This window comes from Pezoporus occidentalis, unplaced genomic scaffold (assembly GCF_034315485.1).
Source record: "Pezoporus occidentalis ecotype Australia unplaced genomic scaffold, CSIRO_AGI_Poc_V1 ctg323, whole genome shotgun sequence".
Lineage (NCBI taxonomy): Eukaryota > Metazoa > Chordata > Aves > Psittaciformes > Psittacidae > Pezoporus > Pezoporus occidentalis.
In genome coordinates this window covers 181,128-196,941 of record NW_026915192.1, presented here as the reverse complement: position 1 = coordinate 196,941, position 15,814 = coordinate 181,128, and the positions used below count along the sequence as shown (strand labels likewise).

The window sequence follows — 15,814 nt, the reverse complement described above, 5'->3', positions numbered from 1 at the left end:
TCGGTGGGTGAATCCCAGTGTCCTGTAGGGGTGCCTGGGGGGCTGCGGGAGGGGGATTCTGCCTGGTTCCTTCCCCCCCTGGCCCCAGCATCGTTTCCCATCGCTCCCTGCACCCAGGGATGGGAGCGCTGCGGGGCACGCTCGGATCCTCCCGTGGGACCCACGGAACTACAACCCCCAGCGCTCCCCGCGCCGCCGCCGCTCCCCATTGGCTGGCGGCCGCCCCTTGGCCACGCCTCCTCCTTGCCCATTGGCAGAGCCGCAGAAGGGGGCGTGGCCGCCCCGCCGCCGCGCTATGAAAGCCGTGCGGGCGCCGGGGCACCGGGAGCTTGCAGCGCTGTAGAGCCCGGGGGGACCCCGGGACCCCCCGTGTCCCCCCCCCGGGGCCGGCCCCGCCATGCTGGTGGCCGGCTCTCCGTGCGGCCCCGCGCGGCTGCGGCAGTACCGGGGCTGTGGGGGCCGGCGGGGCTGCGAGGTAAGGGCCGGGCTGGCCGGGGCTGTCCCGCTTGGCATCGCCCTCCCGGGGTGGGATGCGGTGACCCAGCCGCTGTGCCCCACCTCGGGACTGGTTGTAGGGGGCGGGGAAGCGGGGATGTGGTGGAGGAGCCGGGGCCGGCTCCAGCCGAAGGGTGCTGCTGGGAGCCCACCCAGGGGTGCTGGGGATGGATTGGCCCCATCCCGGCATTGGGATGGTTGGAAGGGGAGATCTTGGGATGTCCCTAATGCTGTGGAGAGGAGGTTCTGCCTGGAGCAGTGGGTTGGGAGGTGAGACAAGGGGCCTCTGGGGGCTCCGTCCAATTGCTGCTGTTCCCGGACGGGGAATGGGATCTCTTTCCATGTCCCCATGCCTGGCATCACCCGTGGCTTCTGGACTTGGAGGCTAATGTGCAGAATGTGAGTCCCTGAGGTGCCTGTGGGGTTTTATGGATAGCCCTGTGGCCAGTCCGCAACTTCGGTCCTCCAACATTCCGACTTTCCTGGGAAGCTGGGGATGGCATCTCTTTAAAAAGTCTTAACACTCCCGTGTTGTCCTGGTGCTTTGGAGCCAGCTCGGGGAGAGCCGGTGCTGGTGGGAACGCCCTAGACCTTGGTACCATGGGCTGGAACCGTCCCATCCACCGTGCCCTTGGCGCTGCTCTCACCCCCCATGGGGCAGCTTCCAGCCCCGGTCCAGGCAGGAGATGGTTCCGAGGGGCAGACCCGCTCCGCCGGGTGCCTGCAGGGTGTTTGCTTAACCTCCCCTTATCGGGAATGATTTTCCAACACCTGACTAAGCACTGGCTCCAGCGCTGCTTGGCACACCCCGCCTGCTCCCGAGGGATTAACTCCTTCCCCAGCGCCTCCGTAGAGCCCCAGGGCAGGCTGGAGGTTGGGAGCAGGTCGGAGCCAGCGCCTCGCCTCCGTGCCTCAGCGTCCCCAGCAGTGGAAGCAGGAGGTGGTACCTTACACAGCGGTGGTGCAGTGCGGGTTAACCGCTGAGCATCGCTTAATGCAGCCACACAGAACGAGCCTCTTCGGAGGGATGATTAAAACGCACCTTCCAAGGTCACCCTGAGCTGTCATTGCCGGGCTCCAGGCTCCTTCCCGCCACCCTGGCTGGAAATCCACGGTCTGTCCCCATGGATTTGCATTGCTGGGGTCCCAAGGGAGCCTCTTGAAGCACCAAAGCAGCTCTTTTGCCCCCAAAAGTGAGTCAGCACTGAGCCAGCTCAGCACCTGCTGTCACCCCAGTGTCACGCCAGGCTCTTCAGTGGTGACTCAGGGCAGGAGCATCCTGCTGGGAGCAATGGGAGCTGCTGGATGCAGGTGCTGGTGGCAAGGTCCTGAAGAGGGCACCACGGAGAGTGGGGTGTGCAGTCTGTGGTTGGCACCCACGGGAGCTGTGTGTCCCTGGTCTGGGGTTGACACCCGTGGGTGCTGCATGTCCCCTGTCTGCCATTGACACCCATGTCCCTGGGACCCTCAGTGGCCGGGCTGACACTGTTGTTCCTTCCTTCCTAGGACACGGGGATCCAGGTCCCCCAGGAGCTGGAGAAGGGGCCCAGCGCCTTCATCCCCCTGCAGGAGGTGAGAGGATGGCGATGGTCCTGGGTGGGTGCTGCCAGGGGACAGGGCAGGATTCCCAACCCCTATTGCTGGTGCTGGGGTGCGATGGGGAAGGGTCCCCACTCTGCTGTCCCCCTTGTGGCAGTGGGGGGCAGCAGTTGTGTTCCACCCTGCCGTGCCTCAGTTTCCCCATTCATCCAAACCCCTATCCCCCAGTAACACCCTGCGGTCCCCATAGGGCACCCTCAGCCCTATCTCAGCACCCAGTGCCTGGGTCCCAGATGTTCGTCCTGCGCTGGAGATAACAGAGTGGTTTCGTCACCCAGAGAGGCTGGGGGGGGCGGGCCCGTCTCCTCCTCCCCATTACACACCGGGGCCCAAACAACCAAACAACCCCACTGACGGGGCTGTGCAGGGTCCGCCATGGAGCCCCCCAGAGCTGGGAGCAGTGGGGAGCAGAGACGGTGTCCGTACCGGGCAGGGGTGAGTGCTCAGGGGGGTGGGATGGGTGCTGCTGGGTCCTGATGCTTGGGTTTAGGGGGTTCCTATTGGGCGGAGGGGCTGCAGCACAAAGCCCTCCTCTCCCCATGCCCACAGATCCTGCAGGAGGGGATGGAGAGCAGCCTGCGCCAGCTCCTCATCGAGGCCTTCGTCTCGGCGGGCCGGGTGGACAACATCACCATGGTCATGGGGCTGCACCCCCAGTATCTCAGCAGCTTCTGGAAGACCCAGTGCCTCCTGCTGCGCATGGACGGGCCCCTGCCCTACCACAAGCGCCACTACATCGCCATCATGGTGAGCATCGGGCTGCTTTGGGCTCTGGGGTCCTTTCCTGGGCTTTTGGGACCTCAGTGATGGGTCCTCCTCGGAGCTGTGGTCCCAGAGGCTTGGTCGCATGGTCCCTATCCTGGGTACCCGGCATCCTGGGGTACTGGTATGCCCTGGGTACCCATCACCCCTTCCCTCCAGTCCATGGGGACTGGTGCTGATGGTGGTGGAGGGGGGGCAGGGACTCCTGTCTGTCCACTCATCCCTAAGGAAAACCCTCAAGGGGGATGGAGGGAGACGGCTCCTTGCTGTGGCTTCTCCAAGGCCTTCTAGCAGGGTTGGGTGCTGACTGCCCCGGCTCTCCCCACAGGCAGCAGCTCGGCACCAGTGCTCCTACCTGGTGGGCTTGCACATGGGGGAGTTCCTGCAGGTGGGGGGGAACCCTGCATGGCTGCAGGGGCTGCACTGTGCCCCCCCGAAGCTCAGGAACCTCAATGAGATCAACAAGCTGCTGGCGCACCGGCCCTGGCTCATCACCAAGGAGCACATCGAGGTGAGAGCACCCCAAACCCCGCAGCCAGTTTTTGGGGGGGGGGCACATCCTGCTTGTACAACCCCCACCCCGGGCTGAACCCATGGGAACGGGTGGCTTGTGCCCTATGGCTGGTCTATGGGGAGGCACATCCTGAACCCGCTCATCCCTCCTGGCCCCATGGCAATGGGGTGTGATGGGGGGTGCAGCTGTGGGGGGGGTCTCTCCAATGCCATGTCCCTCACAGGCCCTGCTGAAGACAGGGGAGAACAGTTGGTCCCTGGCAGAGCTGGTGCAGGCCCTGGTGCTCCTCACCCATTACCACTCCCTCGCATCCTTCGTCTTCGGCTGCGGCATCAACCCCGAGGAGGACCAGGAGGGGGGACAGGGCTGCTGGCCCCCCCCGACCCACAGTGACAGCAGCCCGGCCTTTGAGGACAGCATGGGGGGCTCTGGGGTAAAAGAGGGGGCTCAGCCTTGCAGGGGCTGGGGTGGGTAGGGAGGGCATGGTGGGGTGATGAGCTGCCCTATGGGGCTTCCACTGGGAGCAGCTTTAGAGCCATCTTCCCAGTGCCAGGGCTGAGGCATGGGAAGAGCCAGGGTCTGGGCAAGGCCCGGAGGCTGGGGCTGGTTCCGAGCTGCAAGCAGCTCCATGCTCCCCTTTGCAACCCCTCTGCAGCCTTGACCCTGGGCTCTGCTTCCCCAGGCCAGAGACGCCATGCAGGAGGTGGAGGTGCTGATGGAGAGGATGAAGCTGCTGCAGGAGAGCCAGCAGGAGGAGGAGGGCGTCACGCAGGAGGAGATGGAAACGCGCTTTGAGATGGAGAAGACGGAGAGCTTGCTGGTGGCTCCCTCGGGTGAGGAGGAGCAGGGGTGCTGCTGGCTGGAAGTGGGGTCCCCATGGGGCAGGGAGGGGGGGAGGAGCTGGGAACAGTGCAGGGATGAGCAGGATGAGCTCCGTGATGAGCCCACGTCACCCATGGCCACTGCGGTGCTGTCTCCTAGACCTTGCGGATCACTCCCTGCAGTCCAACGTGCTCTGCTTCGTGGAGGACCCCGAGTTCGGCTACAAGGACTTCACCCGGCGGGGGGAGCAGGCACCCCCCACCTTCCGTGCGCAGGTGGGTGCTCGCATCGATCCTGCACAAAGGGAAGGGATGCAGGGGGCTGGTCCCTGGCTTTGAAGGGAGCCAGGCTGAGAGACCTGGGCTGGTTCAGCCTCTAAGGGGAGACCTCAGAGCAGCTCCAGTGCCTGAAGGGGCTGCAGGAAACCTGGAGAGGGGCTTGGGACAAGGGATGTAGGGACAGGCCAAGGGGAATGGCTTTAACCTGCCAGAGGGGAGACTGAGATGAGCTCTTAGGCAGAAGCTCTTCCCTGTGAGGGTGCTGAGGCGCTGGCACAGGGTGCCCAGAGCAGCTGTGGCTGCCCCATCCCTGGCAGTGCTCAAGGCCAGGTTGGACACAGGGGCTTGGAGCAAGCTGCTCCAGTGGAAGGGGTCCCTGCCCGTGGCAGGGGTTGGAGCTGGAGGAGCTTTAAGGTCCCTTCAACCCAAACCAGGCTGGGAATCTATGGCCCCACAATTCCCCAGCATCCTTTCTCCGGCAGGATTACACCTGGGAGGACCATGGCTACTCGCTCATCAACCGCCTCTACCCCGACGTGGGGCAGCTCCTGGATGAGAAGTTCCAGGTCGTCTACAACCTGACGTACAACACCATCGCCATGCACTGCGGCGTGGACACGTCCATGCTGCGCAGGGCCATCTGGAACTACGTCCACTGCGTCTTTGGCATCCGGTGGGTCCGTGAGCCTGGCCTCCACCTTGGGTAGAGCCCATGAGCGGCTCCAGCCTGAGGGGTCGGGCTTGGTCTTGGTGCTGCTGTTCAGCCTAAGGCAAAGCGATGCTGTTGGGGGATCCCGGGGCTGTGCCTGGAGTAACGTGCTCTCCTCTTTGTCCCAGCTATGATGACTACGACTATGGGGAGGTGAATCAGCTCCTGGAGCGCAACTTGAAGGTCTACATCAAGACGGTGGCTTGCTACCCGGAGAAGACAACCAAGCGGGTGTACACACAGTTCTGGAGACACTTCAAGCACTCGGAGAAGGTGCTGTCCCATCCCTTCCCCTCCTCATCCTGGCGGTGCTGAGCCCCTCTGTGGCCTGACCCTGCTCTCCCTGTGTAGGTGCACATCAACCTGCTCTTGCTGGAGGCTCGGATGCAGGCAGCTCTGCTCTATGCCCTGAGAGCCGTCACCCGCTACATGACCTGACCAGCATCTGCTCCCTCCTCCTCCTCCTCCTTCGGGGGGAAGCCAAGGGGGGAGCTAGTACCATAAGGACTTTGTTGGAACGTTGTCTCCCTGCTTAAGGAGCTGTAGAAGGAGAGTTGGGGCTTCCCCATCCCTCTCCCCAAGAGAGGGGACCCAACAGCCATCAGTGCTGGGAAGACCCAGCAATGCTGCCCTGGGCTTGGGGGTGCTCGATGAAGCCAACCCAGGGTGCTGTGGGTGCTGCCTTCACCGTATAGCGCTGGTGTTCTGTACAGTCATGGTGTCCATGTTCCATGTCCTGGCACCAAGACTGTCACTGGGGAGGAGGGGGCAGAGAGCAGCACAGGATGGATAGCACCGGCTTTGCTCCTGCTTCTTGGGGTCATCCTGTGCTGGAAGCCACGGGGGTGCTGCCCTGGCACCCTCTTCCCACCCAAGGAAGGCACCATAGCAGCGTTGGGAAGGATCCAGGCACCCCGGGTGCTGTTCATCTCCGAGCTGGGATCACCTCCGTGCCTTGTCCCTGCTGTGACCTGGGGCCATCCCCTCTGCCTGAGGTGGGGAATGGGCTGCTCTGAGGGTGGTGGGGTGGGCTATGGGGTGGCTGTAGCTTTATCCAGAGCACGTCCCAGGGCGCGGGTCGCTGGGGAGGTGCCTGTTGGGATGAATCCTGGCTCAGCCACTCTTGGGTTGGCCCCGTGGCCCCTTACTCCAGTTAAGTTATTTCTATGTGGTTTGGGGTGGATTTACTCCTGCTTGGGCACGGTGATGCCTTTGGGCCTCGGGTACAGACCTTGTTTGAGAGAATAAAATGGTCATTTTCTTTATTCCTCTTTCCCAATGTGCTGCCATGCAGGAGGGGGGAGATGCAGCTTCCTTTTCCCCTCACATGATGGGCTGAGGGTGTCCTGGGAACAGCCTTGGATTGTCCAAGGGGACAAATGGGAGGCCCATTTGCCTCAGGGGTTGGGCTCCCCTGCACCCCTCCTTGTAGCGCCCATCCCTATCTTCTTGGTGTTGGGGTACCAGGATTTGGGGTACCCGCACTCATCCCGGTGTAGGTGTCAGGTGGGATGCTCCATTCCTGCTGCTGGGATGGAGCTGGGTGTGTGTGTGTGTGTGAAGCAGCACTTGGGGGCATCCCAGCCTTGTGACAGGGAGCTCAGCACTTATCAGGGTGCAGGCAGGAGCCCCTGACAGCTGCCGATAAGATCCTTGAGGAGGGAGCAGCCTGTGCCCGTGTTCCAGCCCCATCCCTGTAGCCCAAGGAGCTGGATCCCAGCCCCTTCAGACAGGTAGGACTTGGCATGGGGACATGGGGCTGGATGTGGCTCAGACCCCAGCAGCATGGGAAGGGTTTGATGCGTGTGTACAGGGCACCGCACGTGGCTGGTGGCTGGTGGCTGCAGGTTCAGCAACGCACAGGTAAGGGTGAGCACAACGCTTACGAGCCACCAGAGAACCCCCTGCTCTCTGTGTGTTTGTGTGTGGAAGGGGGGAAATGGCCTCGTTTGGGCAAGTGAAATCAATGGCAATGGCTGGAAAAGCAGCAGCAAGGAGGTGGGATGGGGGGAGGGACTGCTCCTGCTGCCTTCTGGCTCTCCTGGAGGTGGTTTTGTTCCACTGGAAGCCTAAAGGTGCTGTTTCTAGTCACAAACCCGAGGTTTTCTCCCCGAGACCCCATCCGCATGGAAGGACCAATGTGTTTCTGTGTTATTTGCTGTTGTTTCTGCTCATCCCTGATGTGCAGGGTCCATGCCCTTCATTCCCCCCATCCTTGCTGCTCTGCTGCTCCCCTCCGCTGGCCAGGCTCTAGTTCAGGCTGTGTGCATTAAAGCAGAGACAAAGGCGCTCATGGACCCAAGGGATCAGCCCATGGGTGCCCAGGACCCAGCAGATGGAGATGGGTGAATCTGGGCTGGAAACAAAGCAGCTCCTCGAGGGTGAGGTGGATGTGGAGGTTCTACCCCATGGGATCACACATGTCCCCATGGGGAGCACTCTGCCGTGGTCACCCTCGGCTGAACACTGAGCCCCCATGTTCCCAGTCCCATCCCAATACTGGAGCCCCAGAGAGGGTTCAGTGGGGTGGAGAGGTGGGAGGGAAGGGACCTGCCCCTTCTTGCTGCCTTAGCTCATGGGAACAGAATGTGTCCTGCCCATGGAGCCCAAAATATCCCTGCGCCCAGAGCCAGTGCTGCTGCCTTGTGTGACCCACCCCGTGCCACCAGGACCTGCTGTGGGGCTGGCACCGTCTCTGCTGTCACAGCCAGGTTTAACCCAGCCACGCAGCTCTGCACCCGGCCGGCACGCGGTTACACCCCGCGGTGGGCACCTTTGGAGGGCCAGGAGCCCCCATGAGCCCCTTCAAACCCAGCTCCATCCCAAAGGGAAAGCTTGGCAGGGTGAGGGTGGATCAGCACCCGACCCTCTGCTCCTCTGCGGAAGGGAATAAGCTGTTTGCTTTGGATGGAAGTGGGGCAGTGCGGCTGTCACCAGAAACTGCCCTTGATGGGGACACACCGGGCTTATCCCGGGGGATCTGCAGGCTCTGGCCACCGGACTGGCCCCGGCTATGGGGTGCCATCTGCACCCGCAGCTCTGCACCGGCCGGGGGACCAAGCACCTCCATGGGTACCCATCTCCTGCCCGTGCGATGGAGGGGATTGAACCGGCTCCGCAGCACCTCAGGCCTCTCGCCCTTGGACTCGCATCGCATTTCCATCCCGAGCGGCCCTCCCCAGCCCCGGACCGGGGGCTTCTTTCCAAGGACCGGCTCGGAGCTGATGCAGCCGGGGCTGGCGGAGCCGGGGCTGGCTGCTCTCTGCTGCTCCCGGCCTCTCCCGGTTGCCTCGGCTTCCCTGGGGCGGCAGCGCCACTCGCTGGGTACCGGCAGCAGCACTGCGAATCTGTCCTGCATCCCTGCTGCCAACCTGCCCTGCATCCCTGGCTTCATCCCTGCTGCCAACCTGCCCTGCATCCCTGGCTTCATCCCTGCTGCCATCCTGCCCTGCATCCCTGGCTTCATCCCTGCTGCCATCCTGCCCTGCATCCCTGGCTTCATCCCTGCTGCCATCCTGCCCTGAATCCCCGCTGCATCCCTGCCTTGCTGCCATCCTGCGCAGCATCCCTGCTGCAATCCTGCCCTGCTTTCCTGTTGCCATGCATCCCTGCTGCCCTACATCCCTGCATCCCTGCCCTGCATCCTGCTGCATTCCTGCCCTGCATCCCTGCTGCATCCCTACCCTGCTGCCAGCCTGCCCAGCATGCCTGCTGCAATTCTGCCCTGCATCCCTGCTGCATCCCTGCGGCAAACCTTTCGCATATCTACTGCAAATCTGCCCCATTGCAAACCTTCCCTGCTCCAAACCATTCCCATACCCCTGCTCCAAACCATTCCCATATTCGTGCTGCAGTCATTCCATATCCCTGCTCCAAGCCATCCCCATATCCCTGCTCCAAGCCATCCCCATATCCCTGCTCCAAGCCATCCCCACATCCCTGCCGCAGTCATTCCATATCCCTGTTCCAAGCCATCCCCATATCCCTGCTCCAAGCCATCCCCATATCCCTACTGCAAGCTATCCCCATATCCCTGCTCCAAGCCATTCCCATGTCCCTGCTCCAAGCCATCCCCATATCCCTACTGCAAGCTATCCCCATATCCCTGCTCCAAGCCATTCCCATGTCCCTGCTCCAAACCATCCCCATGTCCCTGCCGCAGTCACACCAGGATGGAGCTGGGACACGACCCCTGTTCCTCACTACCGTGCCCCACAGCTCCCCGTGATCCCCATCCCGCACCCCACACCCTCACCCCCCATCACCCGCATCGCCCCGACCCCGGCTTTGCGCATAAGGGGGCGTGGCCTACATCAAGGGGGCGTGACCTACCATGAGGCGCCCCTCCTATGAGGGGGCGTGGTCTCACGCAAGGGGGCGTGTCCTGCCGCTTTGGACTACAACTCCCATGGTGCCCTGCGCGCCTCTTCTCCCGCGGCTTCCGGCGGGCCCGGGCCGGGAGCGGAGCAGCAGCCGGGGCCGCGGGCGGCAGGTGAGGCCCGGGGAGCCCCGCGCGGTCCGGTCCGGTCCGGTCCCTGTGCCCCGCGGCGGGTGGGACAGGGCCCTGCGAGGGGCCGCGGGGTGCGTGCGGGGCTGGTGCGGGGCTGGACCGGCACCAAGGGTCGCTTGGCGCCGTGCTCGGGACAGCCGGGGCCGGGGCCGGGGCCGTTCCCGCTGGAGCTCAAAGTCCCGCGCTGGAGCCCGCGGGCCGCAGGGGCTGCCCCGTGCCTGGTGCAGGGGGTCAAGGACGGGGCTTGGAGCGAGCTGCTCCGGTGGGGGTGCCCCTGCCCGGGCTTGGAGCTGGGTGAGCTTTAAGGTCCCGTCAGCCCAGACCGCTCTGTGGTCCGCAGGGCTCGTGTGCCCGGAGCACCCCTGTGCTTCCCTCTGTGTTGCGTTCTCCTTCCCTCAAGCTCTCTCTGATGCAGCCCCACTGGTATTTCTTTGTTTGATCTGTCCCGTCTCGCTGTTGACTGAAACCGGAGCCGGCCCCGCTGTGCTTGCTGCTGTAATCGTGTTTGCAGGTGATGAATTATTGACCGCTTCGCCTTGCGCCCGCGGTGTTTGCGCAGGTGGAGGTGGGGGGGGCGTAAAGTCCCTGTGTGGAACCAAAGTGAGCGATGGGAGAAGGTGAAGGGAGATGGAGATGGGATCCTGGGAAGGAATTCTTCCCTGTGAGGGTGCTGGGACACTGGGATGGGTTGAACGGGGAAGCTGTGGCTGCCCCATCCCTGGCAGTGCTCAAGGCCAGGTTGGACACAGGGGCTTGGAGCAAGCTGCTCTAGTGGAAGGGTCCCTGCCCGTAGCAGGGGCTGGAGCTGGAGCAGCTTTGAGGTCCCTTCCAGCCCATCCCATTCTGTGGCTCTACGAGGCTGAAATGAAAAGTTCCCTTCTCAAGCATTGGGATGTTCAAATGTTGCTTCCAGGAGGCTGGCAAAGGGGGAACAGTCGGGATTGCTCCTCTTCTGTCTAAGCCTTGAATCGTATGGGAGTGAGCTCAAAGCTTGAAGCTTGCCTTTGAAAACCAGGAACATCAGTGAGTCCTGAGCAGAGCCAGGTTTGCTTGCATTGGAAGGGGAAGGATGAGGTTCCCTGTGGTCCATGCTCCATGGGTCAAGGACTGCTTCACCTGAATTAGCTTCATAGGCTAATTGTAGAAGTTGCATGGGGGTGCAGTGGAATTCCTCTGCCTGCTCTGATCTCTCTGTAAATGCCTTTGGCTCTTCAAACATAGGTTTAAATGCATCCAAATGACTTTGAAGAGTAGCCCTACAATTGTAATGTTAGCTTAAATCCCTGTTCACACGGGGGTGCAATAAAAGGGGGAAAGAAGCCAAAATGAGGCCACTTAGGAGGGACTCTGGCACGTTGTTACGCCAGCTGAAGTTAATACCCTGGTTGGTGCTGGGAACAAACCCCTTTTCCCATTGGGAGTGACTGTGCTGATGTGTCCTAAATTTGTGTGGTTTCAAGTGTGTCAGCTTCTGCTTTCACAGGGCTTTGCTATCAGGTGCTTCTGGACTACCAAGGAATAGGTTGTATTGGAAGCATCAAGCCCTGGAAGGAAGATGGGGTGTGGGCGTCCTTTTGGAAGGACAGGGCAGTGCAGAGAAGCTGCCACAAAACATGGGGAATGTGCCTGCTTCCTTGTTTTCATGGTGCTGGCTTTGTAAACTGTGATTATGGAGCCTTCTCCTTCACTCAATCACTGGTTAATTTGATTTCCAGTTTAATTTGATGACGGTTTTGAGCGCCAAATCACTTGTATTTAAACAAATGGCTTCTATTTTGACCAAATTTCATTGTGGTTGGCATGTGGTGGGGAATTAGATGGATTAAAAACTGCTGACACTGCACTTCTTGCAGGTCTATTACTTGGTGATGAATATTCAGCTATGAGCGACACAAAACCGGTGGCTGGCAGGAAGTGTGAAGTGGGGGGGGAAGCTGCACTGGGGTTTGCCACTGCTGTGGGTGATGCCATGCACAGAGCAAGCTGCAGATACTCCTGGGGTCTGTGTGTGACCCCCAAATGGGGTGGGGCAGCCACAGCTTCTCCGTTCAACCCATTCCAGGGTCCCAGTGCCCTCCCAGGGAAGAGTGGTTTAGCTGTGATTTTCTCCATCCAAACGCTGTGTGTGGGGTTTGTGACTGCGAATATTGGGGTTTCTGTTGCTGGTGGGTTTGGAGGCCCTGTTAAGCAGATGGATGTGTGACTGCAGCAGGCAGCCTTTGTGTCAAGGGGAAGAAAGCCCTTTCAGAGATCTATTTTTAGCAGTCAATTAGGAGCTCTTGCTGATAACTCTTTCCAGTTCTTCTCTGCGCAGCGGGGTCATGCGTTAGGGAATGCACCAGCCAGTGTCATAGCCTTGGCTGGCTCTGGAGCAGGGCTTTAACTCCTTCCAGACCCTGTGCCCAAATCCAGGGATGGGCTGCAGGTGAGGAGTCGCCATGGAGATATACAGAATACTGGGGATCTTCAGCTGAAGGTCTCCAAGTGCTTTCAGGTGGTGACTGTCCAGGAGTTTTCACTGCCCCAGAGGACTTTTTGTATCTCCTAAGGAGCTGTGGTGTGGAGGTTGGTGTGGGGTGGTGGTGGCTGGGTCACAGGCTTGGGATCACTGGTGAAAACTAAAGGGGGCCAACAGGAAACCTGGAGAGGGGCTTTGGACAAGGGCCTGTAGGGACAGGCCAAGGGGAATGGCTTTAACCTGCCAAAGGGGAGACTGAGATGGGATCTAGGCCAGGTTGGACACAGGGGCTTGGAGCAAGCTGCTCTAGTGGAGGTGTCCCTGCCTGTGGCAGGGGTTGGAGCTGGGTGAGCTTTAAGGTCCCTTCCAACCCAAACCATTCTGTGATTTGATGAAATCGGGGAATTTTCAAGCTGAATGTACTGAGCAGCTTTTGGAGGCGTTTTGAACACACTGCAGTGTGTGCAGCCCAGCTCACCAGCATTGGGCATGCAGAAACCTGTGTTGGCTTGGAAAATCGAATGAAGGAATGCTGTGAGCCTGCTGCATCTCCAGAATCCATTTGGCCCTAGTGATTACATTCATCAGGGCTATTTCTCATCTGCTTTTAGCTGCAAAGTCTTCAATCTGGCTTCTAATGACTGGGCTCTGTCTACCTATCAACTAGGCTGAGTACAGAGGACTTAGGCAAGCTTGGGTGGACAGGAGGCCTAATTCAGCCCCCAGCTGTGTTGCTGCTGTGCTGTTTGATGTCAGGCAAGTCACTTTTTCCCTGTAGCTGTTTCAGCCTCCTGTCTCTCCTCTCTAGGATTGTGTGTGCTTAGTGAGGGTGTAGTCATACTCGTGTTCGTAGCTAGAGGGATGCATTAATGCAACTGAGCCTTAAGGGCCATAATTAGCAGCCAGGTTATACTGGTCTGGGTCCCTTCCTACTGCATGTTGTGCGGTGTGTAGATGGGGCCTTTAGTAAGTGGAACATGAATAACAGGAGGAAGCATTTGCCTGAGTAGCAAGCGTGTGTTGGGTAAGTCAAAGCAGATGGGTATTGCTGCTGTGGTCTGCTTGAATCAGCAGTGTTCAAGTGTTATTACCATTTCTAAGTAGTAAATTTATGGATAATCTCTTCTTTTGGAGGATTTCTTCTGATTGGAGAGTATTAGTCTGGGGAAGTGAAACCTCTTTGAAATCCACTTTGGTCGGACCCTAAGCTGGGGAGCTGCTGCTTAAGCCCTGCCATGTTCCTCCAGCTTTTCCATGGATTGGAAACAGCACAGAGAGAGGCAGCTCCTCCGGAGGTACCCGGCCTTTGGTTTCAGGTGCTTTTTATCCACTTGTGTCACAAGGGGTTAGCAAACTCTTTGCTCTGTTGCTGTAATGAGCGTGGGCAGCTTTGAGCGCTGCCAGAGCCCCCAAGCAAGCCCTGAAATCAAACAGCCCCAAAGGTGAGAAAGCTGCCACCACCATTTCCTCTGCCAAGTGTCTCATTGAAGCTGCTGGGCTGCGAGATGCTGGGGATTGGGGCTGGGGGGATCTCTGGGCCCTGCCAGGCTGCCTGCTTGCGCCACGGCCCAGGCACTCCTTTGTTTCAGGTGGCTGATTCATGGCCGTGGGGATTTAATCATGGTTTCTATAGCAGTGAACTCTTTACCAAGGGGTGGAGTTCCCTTTCAGTTCATGGCAGCGGTTTGGTGGCTGTTAAAGCCAATTCCTGAACGTGTTCTGCTGCTCAGAGTCATTTTGAGAGGGGACTGATGTTGTTTGTGGTCTGTGTACGGGGGGCTGACAGTTGGTGTGAGCATCTCTTCAGGTTTGCACCATGCTCTGTGCCTGCACGCCTAAGGAAGTGCAAAGAGGAGGATTCCTTTGGTGTGAGGTGTTTAGTTTACTGCCTCTTGATTGTCACTTCATACAGGAGAGCTTCCTCATCATACGCGGGCAGGTGAGGGTGAGTCCTCTTGTGCTCTCCACAAAGCGCTCCCTCAGGGTCTGACATTATCTGTTAGCTCAGGAGTTACTGGGACGCTTTGCAGTTTAGTCCTCTTATAGGGAAAGCTCACGTTCTTGGGTATTTCCAAGGTGACTTTGCTGCAGGAAGCTATTTGGGTCTTTGCTCTTGATGTCAGTAGCAAGGGGTTTGATTTGCATCAAGATAATGTGGTGGATAGTGCTTCCTTCTGCATTTCATGGACTCACGGAATGGGTTGGGTTGGAAGGGACTTTAAAGCTCCTGCAGCTCCAATCCCTGCCACAGGCAGGGACACCTTCCACTGGAGCAGCTTGCTCCAAGCCCGTGTCCAACCTGGCATGGGGCAGCCACAGCTTCTCCGTTCAGCCCATCCCAGTGTCCCAGCAGCCTCACAGGGAAGGCTGGTGTGTGTCAGCAGGGTTGGTGTCTCGCCCTCCATGGAGATAAGCTGCTGGGTTACTGCAGGTGTCCCCTGCAGTTGGAGATCAGGGCAGCTTTGCCTGTGAAACAGGGACTTTGCAGGTAAAGTGGAAGTCCTGGTTTATTTGCCTGCTCTGTTACCGCATTGGAAGCAGAGGCAGTTTGGTTCTGCACAGCCATTGTTCTGCAAGGTGAGACAATGCTGTTTTGACGGGCAGGAGCAATAATAACGTGTGATTCATGAGTGATGAGTCTTTGGGTTGGGATGAGTGAACCTTGTGTAAAGGACGTGAGGATTTGTCCTCAAAGACTTCAGAGCTGAAAGTGAACAGAAACAGCTCCCGAGTGGTGCTGGTGGGGTGGGCTGTGTGGGTAGAGCTCCCACTGCGCTGGAGGGGACTGGAAGAACTGGTGCTTAGGCAGTGGGAGCTGGGGGGATGGAGGAGGGTTTTGCCTGGCTGCTCTGGCACTCAGCACCTTCCCGAGGGTCTGCTGGGCAATGATTAACCTCAGCAGGAATCCAGCCCTGTCAGCAGCCGGTGTTTGAAGTGGAGGCGTGCTGCAGACGGGCAGATCTGCCAGACAGCACAGACCACAGGTAGGGCAGAAGGGAAGGAGATTTCGGCTGCTGGTGCTTGGTGTGCACTGCAGAGCACCAGGAGAGCAGCAGCCTCTCACAGTGCGTCTTGGCAAAGGCAGCAGCGTGTATCTGTTGGCACGGTGGGCAGGCACTCCATTGCCTAGTGCAGCCCTGTTCCTGCTGAGAGTCCTAAATACCGGCAGACTCAGAATCCCAGCCTGGTTTGGGTTAAAGGGACCCTAAAGCTCATCCAGTTTGAAACCCTTCCACTGGAGCAGCTTGCTCCAAGCCCCTGTGTCCAGCCTGGCCTTGAGCACTGCCAGGGATGGGGCAGCCACAGCTTCTCTGGGCACCCTGTGCCAGCGCCTCAGCACCCTCACAGGGAAGAGCTTCTGCCTTAGATCTAACCTGAACTTCCCCTGTTTCAGTCTGAACCCATCACCCCCTGTCCTGTCAGTACAGTCCCTGATGAAGAGTTCCTCCCCAGCACCCCTATAGGCCCCCTTCAGACACTGGAAGCTGCTCTGAGGTCTCCAACGCAGCTTCTCTTCTCCAGGCTGAACAGCCCCAGTGTTCTCAGGCTGGCTCCATACGGGAGCTGCTCCAGCCCCTGCTCATCCTCGTTGCCTCCTCTGGACTTGCTCCATGTTTCTGATGCTGAGGGCACCAGAACTGCAGACACTGCTCCAGGTCAGCTGGGG

General features: G+C 59.6%; 2 protein-coding genes across 4 annotated transcripts in view; both read left to right on the top strand.

Moving 5' to 3' along the window:
* The first annotated feature begins 280 nt into the window (after window positions 1-280).
* On the top strand, window positions 281-6,444 carry SESN2 (sestrin 2). The gene is given in 12 exon segments (XM_062628807.1): window positions 281-316; window positions 318-360; window positions 363-475; window positions 2,002-2,067; window positions 2,644-2,841; window positions 3,185-3,367; window positions 3,594-3,803; window positions 4,053-4,203; window positions 4,352-4,467; window positions 4,953-5,143; window positions 5,308-5,452; window positions 5,531-6,444. Coding segments are annotated over 12 exon segments (1,524 nt in total). The 5' UTR covers window positions 281-295; the 3' UTR covers window positions 5,618-6,444.
* Window positions 6,445-9,576: 3,132 nt separating this feature from the next.
* Window positions 9,577-15,814, top strand: part of PHACTR4 (phosphatase and actin regulator 4) — a 49,451-nt gene continuing 43,213 nt past the window's right edge. The window contains exon 1 of one of the 3 annotated variants that reach the window (XM_062628802.1): window positions 9,577-9,671. The gene's annotated coding sequence lies outside the window, so the exon portion shown is untranslated. The remainder of the gene's footprint in view (window positions 9,672-15,814) is intronic. The other 2 variants (XM_062628804.1, XM_062628806.1) reach the window with 2 other exon arrangements.